The sequence below is a fragment of the Miniopterus schreibersii genome, assembly GCF_964146895.1.
Source record: "Miniopterus schreibersii genome assembly, chromosome: 11".
Lineage (NCBI taxonomy): Eukaryota > Metazoa > Chordata > Mammalia > Chiroptera > Miniopteridae > Miniopterus > Miniopterus schreibersii.
The window spans coordinates 6,113,097-6,125,519 of NC_138111.1; the positions used below are offsets into that span (position 1 = coordinate 6,113,097).

At 43.8% G+C, this 12,423-nt stretch overlaps 1 protein-coding gene across 9 annotated transcripts in view; it reads right to left on the reverse strand.

Annotated features, from left to right (window-relative positions):
* The window catches only part of RALGPS1 (Ral GEF with PH domain and SH3 binding motif 1), a 247,996-nt gene that overhangs the window by 112,939 nt on the left and 122,634 nt on the right, over positions 1-12,423 (reverse strand). For all 9 annotated transcript variants that reach the window (XM_081150876.1, XM_081150873.1, XM_081150868.1 and 6 more), the window contains exon 8: positions 3,138-3,264. In XM_081150876.1, the coding sequence (XP_081007002.1) occupies positions 3,138-3,264 (127 nt within the window). The remainder of the gene's footprint in view (positions 1-3,137; positions 3,265-12,423) is intronic.

Consider the following 12,423-nt stretch of genomic DNA (forward strand, 5'->3'; position numbering starts at 1 on the left):
AGCAAAACTTTCAGTTCAGGAAATTTGCAACGAAAGGATTTGGAATACACACCCACACGGTTAATGAGAACTGCTAGTACTATGTGAGGGCATCTTTCCATAGAGAAAGAGACACATGTTGAAGAGTCCCAAGAAACCAGTTAGCATAGAAGTTTAGGAGAATTATCACAGAGTAAAACCCATACTTGCTAGGAGAGGCAAATAACTACTCAGGCAGCATTCAAGGTCTCAAGCAGTGGAACTAAAGAAGCAGCTGGAAATACCAGGGAATGACCCAAATCACTCCCAAAGAATAGCTCCCTCTCCCCCAGGGAAAATCCTGCACGGAGGACTCTGCCAGGGGAAAAAATGGTTTCAGACATTCTTTTTCTATATTGTACTTTCCAGGAATTACGTAACGATTCCTCTCTCGATAAACAAACTCGTTCCTGGGACAGGCTGGATTTTCAAGAGGAGTCCAGTCCTAAAACCACAACCTAGATTTGGTCAGCGTCTGTCCATGGCAGTCAGACTGCAGGTAGGGCTCCGAGCTGCCCTCGGGTGGATGGCCCCACTGAGACTCAGAATGGGATCTTGCTTCATTCCTTTCAAAGAAGCTATGGCAGCTGCGACTCCTGTATATCTCAGGAGTTGTTCTGATGTATGAGAAATGCAGTCCAATGGGCTGAGGGGATCGGGAAATCATCATAAGGCTAAAGAGGCAGCAGAAGGCAGGTACTGGGCTGGCTTATGGCAGAAGCAGGAGGGCCTTGCAGGAGAAGGAGACCTACATGGAGTCTTGCGGGAAGCCCCTGCCATGAAGATGCAGTGATCAAGGACAAGGAGGGCTGCATCTGTCCAGACACTCAGTGGCTACCTGTCCACTGCAAGTCTAATGAGAGCTTTTGTGGTGATGCACAAGAAGCCTCTGGCCAGTGGCCTGACGACGGGACTTATCTGTAGTGGGGGCCTGGGGTGCATGTGCTTGGTCAGATGACAAGGGGCGCGGGTCAGAAAGGGGCGATGGTATTGGTCCAGTATGCCTTTGGCTGAGACCCATGGACTAATGCCCTCGGAAACCCAATACAACACAGCACCACTTTGTGGTCGAAGAACAGAGAGTATCACAATTCATCCCACTTCACACAGTGCCCAATGGAGGCCACCCACAAGTCATAAATGGCAGGGGATGTACAGGTGGCAACAACAAGGAAGGAGCAGGAAAATAATGACTTGGACAGTAGAGGTGGGGAGTCAGGAGAGGGCAGTGTCAAAGGCTTAGGGCTTCAGCCAGACCACAGGGCAGAGTCCTGGCTCTGCCACTCTTCAGTTATGTGGCCCTAGGCAACCTCTCAGCACCTGCTTATTCACTGGCCACTGTGGGCACTCACTGCAGTAGTGCATTAAAAAGCCTCACAAAGTGCCAGGCAGAGAGAAGGCAGAGGATACAAGGCAGCTCTGGTGAGTACATCATTAAGGATCCTGGAGCACGTGCTAACAGAACCAGTGGACTGTACTTGCTGCCCTCCTCCTAACACCATCAATCTCAGTCCTCAACTGATCAGCCTCTGGCAAATGGGATGGGCTTGGGAGTGATCCATACCAACACGCCCTCCACCTGGGGTCCAAGAAGGGGATTCCCAGTCACCCAGCAGAAAGACATGGCAGTTTACGGCCAGCCATAAGAGGAGAGGGGGAAAAGACAAGAAAATGTGAAAAAAGAAAGCATAAGATGATACGCAATCCAGTAATATGGCTTAAGACTAAACAAATGTGAGAATTTTACTCCCCTACTAAAAAGCAAGGTCTCTCATATTGGGTTCAACTAAATGCTGTTTTCAAGGATCACCCATAAAACAAAGCCAATTTAAAACATTAAAATCTAAAATATAGTCAAAGATTTATAAAATGAATGCAAAGGAAAAATAAAACACTTCACAGACTTAAACATTTCAAAGAATAAAAGCAAATAATAAATGTAATCCAGATGATTTTGTAGGGGACACTTAGAAATGAATCGACAACTTTGTAAACTCGTATGTACTAATGCAGGGCAAGGGGATTCCAACATATAGTCCTGTCCTTAGACAAATATTAATTAATTAAGTTGTCAAATATTAATAATTTGAATATTATAATTTAGTAATTATAAGAGTAATTTGAGAAATTACACCCTTCTTTTCCAACACCCGGGAAACATTTACAAAAACTGATCTTATATTCACCCACAAGACAAATAAACATTTTGAAAAACCTAGAAAGCATATATGTTATGTATTCTAAACCAATGTAAAAAGTTAAAGACTATGTTTTAAAAAACAAAAGCCTTTCATAGCAGTGTTATGCATAATAGCCAAAAAGTAAAACCACCCATATGTCCATAAAATGGATAAATAAAATGTGGTGTGTCCGTACAACAGAATATTATGTGGCAATAAGAAGGAATAACCCAATAATAACAATTCTAGGAATTTATTGTAAGGTAATAATCATAACTATGTGCAGGAAGTTTGACAACTTAGATGTCAATATTAGAGAGCAGATTCGAGTTTGACTGGATTGAATCACAGTATAGAAACGTAAGATATAACATTAGATGTTCACAGTAGAATAAAAATATATATTTTAAATGCACCCAAATGAATGAAAAGATATGAAGCAAAACAGAATCATCTCTAGGTGGGATAACGAATTATAGTAACTTTCTTCTCTTCCTAATTCTTTGCAATAAACGTGTATTATTTTCTAATCATAAGAATCAATAATCATTACTATACTTTTGTTCGTACAAATCTTCTAAAATATATTAATAATGCCCAGAGAACCAAAACAGGGGTTTGGGCCCGAGTTCCTCAGTTGGGGAGGATGTGGCTGAACCCATGAGAGTCTTACGACCCTTCTGGGATGCAGGCTGGGAGGCTTGGGATTCACAGGTCTCTTGTGTGGGAAGCAGATTATCCCTTGTTCAAGGCCGCCATCAAGGTCCCTGTACTTGGGAAGTATCAATAGCCCGTTTCAATCCAAGGAACCAACCAATTAATTACCTCTTTATCCATGGCCCATGATGCTTCCTGGAAGAGTCTCAACTAGAAACTACAAAAACATCTTACTTGGCACTGAAGAGTCTTAAAAAATAATAAGCCAGTTCAGACTCCTACCTAGATAGGGAATACTGGGAACCATCTTCAGGCTTCGGATATACTCCCGAGTCCGCTTGTAATTATCTTCTTTAGACATCAGGTAGTCCAATTTCTCAAAAGTGGTCTTGTCTTTTCGATTCAAAAGCTGAGGTGAAAAGAACACATAGGTATGAGAAAGAAGAGAAACAAACCAGAAGAAGCTAGAGAGAAAGGATAACTGTAGGCAGAGACTAAAGGGAAACATCTGAACGGCGTGTCTGTGCTGTAACAAATCCTGAGCACAACTAAAGCGTCTAAGAGGCAGCTTCATGCAGAGATGGAAAGTTTCACGGCCTCAGTTTATCATTTTTCATAGACTCTCATGCTTGGAAGATAGCCTCTGGAGCTACCTGGTCCACTGTTCGAAATGATGCCAGAACTCCCCACATAGTACTTGCCTCTGTGATGTACAGACCCTAGAACAGCAAGGAGCTCAGAGAGTAAAGCAAACTGTTCCATGTCGCAGAGTAATTCACAGCCACATCCGCCTCTTTACCTGAGGTCACGGCTACTTGCTCTCTCTTCAACATCTCTGCCACTGCCGAAGGCCCAGGGGAATTTCACACGTTTCACCTGCATGTGTTGTGCCATAGCCAGGGTGTCTCTCCAGTCTAGGCTACCCTCCCCAGGTTCCCTCTAGTCTATGGCTGTGTCATAATTACACCAGTTATGGTATTTTAATCAAAAGAAGCCAGGCTTTTTATCCATATATAGTCATCTAAGTGATGACTTAGTTAAGAAAATAGAGGAGGAGCAGGTATCCATGGCCCAGAGATTAGAGAACCGAGATCTTTATGACTGAGATCGCTGGTATGTAAAGCAGTCAACAGGGAAGGATGGTCCAGTGTGCATAAGGAAGCTGTTCGGAAAGAAGGCATAAAAACCTGAATGTTGTGGTCATCCTGCATGTCCCAGGTCAAGGCCCCATGCCAGGAAATGGCAGTAAGTCTCCCTGAATAAAATAGCTTTGAGGAGAGGAGCCTATGCTGGGAGAACAGGCTTAATAAGAGGATCTGGGGGAGGGTCACTCAGGGAGGGCTGGCTTTGGCACAGCACATGGCTCCCCCAAGTTTAGCTTCCAAGACCCAATGCCTCTGGGATTTTAGGTTAATGACTGAGTCCAGGACTCTAAATGGAGAGGGAACTTTGAAGCATCCTTGGTCAAGTTTGGTGTTGAGACCTCAATGGTCTGTACAAGAATCTGGACCAGCCGACCTGCCACATTAGTCAGACTGAGGTGGGCCAGTGTTCAACAGCCCCATCAAACAGCAGGAGCAGAGGAACAGGGCCAGGGGAAGTCCAGCACCAGGAGAATCAGGCCTTTCATACCAAGGTAACCCCTTTAAGTTACTTTAGTACAAGTGCAGGGCAGTTCCCGAGACCTGGGTCTGCAAATCCCAGAATCAGGCCATGTCTGTGCATCAGGGTGCCTGGGTCGCCATGGGCAGGTCCTGCCCAGCTCCTTGACCCTCAGCCTCTGGAACCACAGAGGAGACAGCTGGCAACATCCGGCTGAGCAATGACAGCTTAAGGGCTTCAAGGAGCAGAGGGAGCCCTAGCCAGTTTGCTCAGTGGTTAGAGCATCGGCCCGAGGACTAAAGGGTCCTGGGTTCGATTCTGGCCAAGGGCATATCCCCTGGTTCGGGTGTGTGCAGGGGGCAACCAATCGAGGTGGCTCACATCGATGTTTCTCTCTCTCTCTTTCCCCCTTCCACGCTCTCTGAAAAGCAATGGAAAAAAATATCCTTGGGTGAGGATTTAAAAAAAAAAGAGGAGGAAAGGGGAAAAAATAAGCTAAAAGGAAAGTCTCAATGCTGAAGTTAGAGAGTAAACATCAAGTTGTTTTTTTCCTATTGAGAAATTCAGGACATGTCAGGGTGGGGATGCTACACAGATGCTAGGACAACGGCTGCTCAGCTGGCTTGCTAATTTGAGGCTGTAATTCATCACATTAACAAATGGACAGGAAATAACACCATCCCCCATTTGCTATTTGTAAAACTCCATAATATACAACTCATCTGGTCTTTACAAAGCCCAGTGACAAAGATGGGGCCAAGACTACTGCCTCTGTTTCAGGTTCATACTCACTGTCTGAGTATCCTTGGGGAACTCAATTCCATTATAGCAACATAGTAAGTAAATAGAGACCAAGAATCCAGACAAATAATAAGTAAATTATGGGTGAGGGAAGTGTCAAGGAAAGCTAGTGAGAGAGAGGCATTTGAAATGAACATTTGATGAGAAATTCACTAAATGAACAATATATACCCAGATCAGAACAAGATACTATAGTTATGAACTGCCCCATGGAGTAGGCCCCTCATACCTTTGACTGGACGTCATCTCTTTATTAATGCAACTTAGAACCCCACCGAATTCTCTGGCAATCACCCATGTTCATGCAGCAGTCAAATCCCGGGATTACCCTCATGCTCACTGTAGCTGACCATGCCGGTGCCCAGTGCTCACACCCCTGGCTCTATGGACCCCCTGGGAAATTTTCCATGTTCCCTTCCACATTCAGCCTACCTGCCTAGCCTGTGGAGCGCCCCTATGCATGGCACCACAGAGTGAACAGCGTGCCATCTGTGTCCTGACATGGATATGACCAGACCAATATGAGCTTAGAGCCTTGGCGGATGTCCCTGAAAATCGCTCTGCAGATTTGACCTCAAATCAATAACTGCGGTTCTCTGGCAGAGCGGGACAACCAAAGGCGGTCACATCTGCATGCTTCCTAAATTGAAAACCGAGCTCCTCTAGCTCACACCTCCCTCTGTGAACCTTGCCTCTATTCCCATACTCCTTGCCAACTCCCCCACCCCTACACACACTCACACACCCCCAGAAGGGCTGGATCTGGTTAACTTCACTCATCTGCTCCATTCTGTGCCCACAAATGAAAGTCAGGGTCGCATCAGATTTCTCAATCATAATGCACAGGATGACAGAAGACATGAAAAAGCTCAGAGCATCTATTTCCCAATCATGTATTTGAAAACTACTTAAGAACTTCCTCTAGCAAAATAAGGAAATAAACCAAATACAGAATGATATGAGATACAGGACACAGTGAATCCAATTCAGGAGCGATAAAGGGAGTTTCGGGGTGACAAATGAAAGGTAGGCCTTAAGAACTGTCCACATCCCAGAGAAAGAGAAGGTGCCATAGGAAACCTAATAGGACACGCATTTGTTGGAAAAAGATATACTTATTATATATAATAAAAATAAATTAAAAATTTTAAAAGCTTATATATTATATAAAAATCTAGTAAAATATTATATATTTAAAACAATATTAAAATATATAAAATAACATAATAAAATGTATTACATATGAAATGTTATACATACACACACAGTTGACCCTTGGACAATGTAGGTTTGAACTTCGCAGGTCAATTGAACTTCACAGGTCAATTGAACTGTGTGAGTCAATTTTTTAAAACCTGTGTATAAGTGGGCCTGCACAATTCAAACCTGCATTGTCAAGAGTCAGCTCTGCGTGTGTGTGTGTGTGTGTGTGTGTGTGTAATACCTGGCAGATAAAAGGTAGCTAGAGCAAGAATTTTTTTTAAAGGAAATTTTCTAATTCTAGGAAAACACAAATGTATTCCAGAAAAGACATGTCCTTAATAGTTTACTACTTGACTACAGAGAACTATATTTACACATTCCTAATAATTAAAACACTAAATACTCATTTAACAAGTGATTTAACCATAGTAGCATGAGTGTGTTTGAAGAATGAGGGAAGATGAGGGAAGCTAAACCAACATCGATCATACAAAGAAGTCACCCAATAGTGTCTAAAGTAAACGGATCAAGAAATTTTAGCAAAAGCACAACTGGTGGGAATGTGGCAGAAACTACCGCAGAACCAGCTAATGAATTGTTAGGTGGCTGCCTCTGGGGAATGAATGGGGTGTAGAGAGATGAGTGTTCATTGTTTCACTAAACCTTTCAGTACTTAGTGATTTCTAAAATGAATGTGCATGTATTATGCTGAAAAAAATTCTTTTAAGATTTTTTTAAAATATAGTTTGTTCATTCAAAAAGTAACAGCATTTATTTATACATGTTTTAAACTTTTATTACAGGTAGAGCCACAAACTAAAAACCTCATATGAACTGAAGGTCCTTTAGAATTCAGAGTTTACAGGAAGCTTCAGGAAGAAACCATTAGATATATGTACGAGAGGATAAATTATTTGCCTACCTGAGTCAAACTGATAGTAAAGGTATTCAGGTTGAGGAAAAGAGGTAAGGAAATAGGCTTGAGGGAAAGTTCACTAAACACAACAGGCAGTTCAGAAGTCTTGGGGCACCCTGAGCTGTTCTTCTACATATTTATTGTGACTGATTGTGCGGTGCCACCTGTGTCTCACTCAGCGGGCGATGCACTCCATGGAGGCAGGGGCGGTGCTGGCTCTACTCACTCTTTGCTGTCCCTGTGTCTACCATGGTGTCTGACTCGAGAAACACTGCCTGGGCATTTGCTGAGTAGGAGAAACAAGAAAGCTACCAATGATAACTTAAAAATCCAACTCCTTGGAAAGCATCCAATAATTCTTGGGGAAAAGAGGAAAAAACCAAGATTATGGACTATTTACAAACCACAAATAATGAAAACACTATATGTTAAACTATGCGATGAGGCCAAAACTGTACCGAAAGAAAACACATGGTTTTAAACTCTCTTATAATTAAACAACTAAGAATACAAATCAATTAAACATTCAATTCAAGAAGCCAGTAAAATGGGGGGGAGGGGGAATTAATAGGTAAAATCAGAAATTGATATGTTAAAAAACAAAAAACTAAATACCAAACCTATAGAAATGATAACTAAACTCAAGAACTAATTTATATAAAATATCAATAGAACAGGTAACCTCTACAAATAAGCCAAAAGCAAAAATAGACATTAGAATTGAAAAAGAGGTTATAACCACACAAGTGAACTAAAATTACAAGGTAAAAATCAACCCTTGCATACTGATTTTAAATAATTTTCATGGTGCCAAGTGTCAGCTGCAAGGGATACCTGGGACTCATAAATCACAGGGTCAAAAGCCAGGAAGACCACAGACCTTGGTCAAATACCTGAAGAAGTGTGTTGCTTTGGGAAATTTCCTTTACCATACTCCTAGAGCCTATATGTGGCATTTGTATTTGACTAATAATGAAAAAACCCCTCTTCTGGTAAACATTTCAAGTCTGGAAACTGTCTCCATGGAGGAAAAAATAAAAGTCCCTCCAAATTCTCTTTATGAGGACTTTGGTATCTTGTCCCATTGCCTTGAGAGAATAACATTTCTTGATACGTGGAAATGTGTTTCAACAAAGAGCCTGCTGCTCCAACTATGTAAAACTGGCTCAAAATTCTACTTTAATTCCAGCGTCTATTGTTGGTATGGAAAGAATTTTTAGGGCTGTGGCTAATCTATGGACCAATGGATTCGACAGGCTGAGTGTGGAATGAGTGTGGGATGAAACTAGGGCACTTAAAAAAGTAATTTTCACCTCTTTAGATACAAATTATCAGTTTCTGAAAAATAAGCTACAAAGTCATATATCTACTGTGAAATATTAGATGCAATGGAGGGTGTCATGAGGAAAAATTGTAACTTTGAAATTTACTAAGTGTCCCGGCTAGCTGTCTATTTGTCTTTGATTACGGCTATCTTAAACTCTTGTACAGATAAAAGTTAACTTGTAGAAAATATTATAATGCAAATAATTCCTGTTCAGAGAGAGGCAAATTATGTGACATGGAATGCCTGATTATCCCCCTGGGAATACTGACAAATTTTGTATCCATTTAAAAAATTACTTCAACATTCCTTACCTGACTAGAAGTACTCTGGGTTCTCTTTGATACAGTAGTAATATCTTACTGGTTCTCTCATTAGTGAATGAGTTAAATAAAATCTTCGACATGTATTCATTTTGTATTTGTATGAGTCCTGATTTTATCTTTTAAAAAATATCCTTTCACGGTTCACAAGCACATATATACACACATACATACACTCACGTGCATACATACATACAGAATGTATAATCTTGCACGACAAATATCAGGTGTTTACAATAAAAATTGCTTTTTTTTTTTTTTAAATTCCACTCATGGCAACCCCAGGAGACATTCCCACAAAGCCCCAAGAGTAGAGCCAGGAGGTTGAGACTGGCCCCTGTATAGAAGTTTGCCAAGGGCCATTACTATGTGCCAGGCATCATTCTAAACATTTTTTGTTGTATGCATTTTTTCCATATATTTACGCATTTAATCCTTACCATAAGAGGCAGGTCCAAGGCTGAGCCAAGATGTATGTTTCAAGAGCACACACCCTTAATCTCCATGGGCATTGCCCCTCATTTCTTGGCCTGGGGTCCCCACACCAATTCAGGAATTCAGGTCATGTGGTACTCAGACCTCACAGCCACCTGAGATACAGGCCAGGGTGACAGCTTCTACAAGGTGACTTTTTTCATTCATGTTTCCTTGGGGACTTCCCAGATGAACAGATATTTTCTGATGGGGTTCTCTGATTTCTATGGGTGGTTGAATTCCATGGAGTCTGCAGCCTGGCCTCCCCTCCCCATGCAGGCATCAGCCTCGCCTCCCCTCCCCATGAGGCATTAGAACCCGATCCCTCAGCTACAAGGGCCTTGGCGGTTTCACTGAACTCTGCTCACCATGCTGACTCTGACAGCATTCTTTATTTCTAGTGCATAGTGACTTCCCTTTCTTAGCTCTGGCACAGCTCTGCTTCTTGGTTTTTAATTTGGTTGTATTTTATCCAGTGTTTATTTGTGTTTGTGTGTTTGGAGCAGGCAATTGGGAGGAGAGACCTATTCCTCATCAGCTCAGTCTGCCATATTGCCTCAAAGTCCAAAACAGTCTGCTAAGAGAGGCTCTGGCACTCACTGTCACTTCCTGGAAACAAAAGTTGGATTTCAGACATGCCAAGATGTGAGCTGTCAAAGGAATATGTGAGCAGAGGGCTCTGTGGGGCCAGCTTGGGAACTTGGGTCCAGGGCTTGGAGAAAGACTGGGGTAAGAGTGAGGAAGCAGCCACCACTGGGGCACAGAGGTGATGGCTGAAGCTCTCCAAGCCAGTGACATCCCCAAGGGATGGGAGACGGATTGGGGAGAGTGGGAACTGGAGTCAGAGCCTCCAGAACACTTCCATCCCGTGGATGGGAGGAACAAAAGTAGTCAGGGCGGAGCCAGCTGCCAGAAAGGCAGGACGGGAACCAAGCCAAGCAAAGAGATTTTTCAAGAAGAGGATGATGAACATTGTCCAATGTTACAACGATGTCAAGGGAGATGAGGATGGTGATGTCAGCAGAGTCCATGGTTGGGGACTCCTGAGAGGCAGAGCAGGCAGGGCCTCTGAGGAATGTCTGGGGAAGGGGTAATGGGAGGGTGCAAATGTTGGTTTCCTCTGCCTTTCATCTTCTCACCCCCTCACCCATCTCGCCTCCTACCTGAGCCAAGGCTAGGGAAAGCCTAAAAGAGGCAACCCATGCCTGTCACCACCCTCTCAGCATCAGAGGGGAGCTACTGGGACACTTCCCGAATGAAAGACTCTAAAATTCAAAATACGAACACATGTGCCCTCGTAGGATATTTGCAAAGTAGCTATTCCCGGAACTGCAGCTCAATTCTGCGCCCCCAGATGTCTAGGAGTGAGAGCCCTAATCCTGAAAGTTCCCCTTCCAGGTCACCACCCTGCAGATCAGGTCTTCTGTCCTCCCAGCCAAAACCCTCAGTTTTCACTTTGCTGCTGCAGATGAGTCAAAATCTCTGGATCAATTCAGTAGGAAAGAGTGAATCATAATAGGAACACACACAGAGCAAGCTGTGCGTGCGTGTGCGTGTGCGTGCATGCATGCGTGTGTGCGAGTGCGTGTGCGTGTGTGCGTGGGTATGTGCATGGGTGTGATGTGAGCACGTGACTGTAATTACTATAATGGGTGACTCACCCATTCTCCACGAATCCCATACCCCCAGGTCACTTATAAATAAGTCAGTTTCCTCTTGGGATTGAGTTCCGCCATTTTCCCAGTTGCTCAAGTGCGAAACCTAGGAATCATCCTTCACTCCTTTCTTTTCCTCGCCTCCAGCATCCCATCCACCACAGATGCAGCCAGGCCTCTCGAGAATGCCTTCCCTCTCAGTCTACTTTTCTCCATGTCCACTGCCACTGCCTCCACCCCTGCCGCCACCACCGCTCTCCTAGATTCTGCCTAATCGCCTAACTGGGCCCCATTTCCCCTGTGGGCCCCTCCCAGAGTCCCCTACTTAACTGGATTCCCACACAGTAGCAATAATAATTAAAAAACAAAAGCAACTGTAAGCCAGATCATGTCAGTCTCCTGTTTAAAACCCTTTCCTACACTAAGAATACAACCTAACTCCCCTCCCTGGCCCTGAGCCCTTCATGACCAGACCCACCTCCCACCCACGGCATCTTGTACCAATCACGCCCCCCAGGCCCATGGTGTTCCTGCCCCAGCGGCCTTTGCATTTCTTGCCGCCTCGGGCTTTGCACTGGCTGTGCCCACCCTCTGGAATGCGAGAGTCCTCACCTTGGCACAGCTGGCTCCCTTTGTTACTCGGGGGTCAGACAGGCCTTCCCTGAACACACGGTCATTTCTATCACATCCTCCCGTTTCAGGCTTCTGACCACTCTGTTCCCATCTGACAGTTCTTTGTTCATTACTTCATGCATTCAACAAACACTGATCGCTTCTTGTGCCAGGCAGACTAGGCATATGTTTATAATCCCTCAATAACATGTCTGTCTCCTCTGAATAACATTTAAAAAAAAAAAAAGCTCATGAAGACAGGGGCCTTGAGCATAGCCTTAGGGCCTGGCATGGAGGGGACATTCAATAAATATTTGATTTGCAGAATGAATAAGTACACACGGTAATGTGTACTCAGGAAATCAGAATTGGCTGATACAGCTTCTAAGGTCCCATGGCTTTGAGGCAGCCAGTATTCCAAAGTGGCCCCAGTGCTGGGATAAATCAGACCCTGTCTGTATTTTTCCAGGCTAGCAGGTGATCCTCTCCCTGTTTGTGCATCTAGACAGCATTTACTAAGGGCCTACTATGTGCAGGCCTGTGCTTGGTGTCAGTCTCGGTCCTGTCCCAGCTTACTCAGCTGCTGGCACTCAGCATCCAGCAGGGACCAGACAACAGGCTGCCCTGTTCTACAGTGAATGACCAACTGACCCTTGCT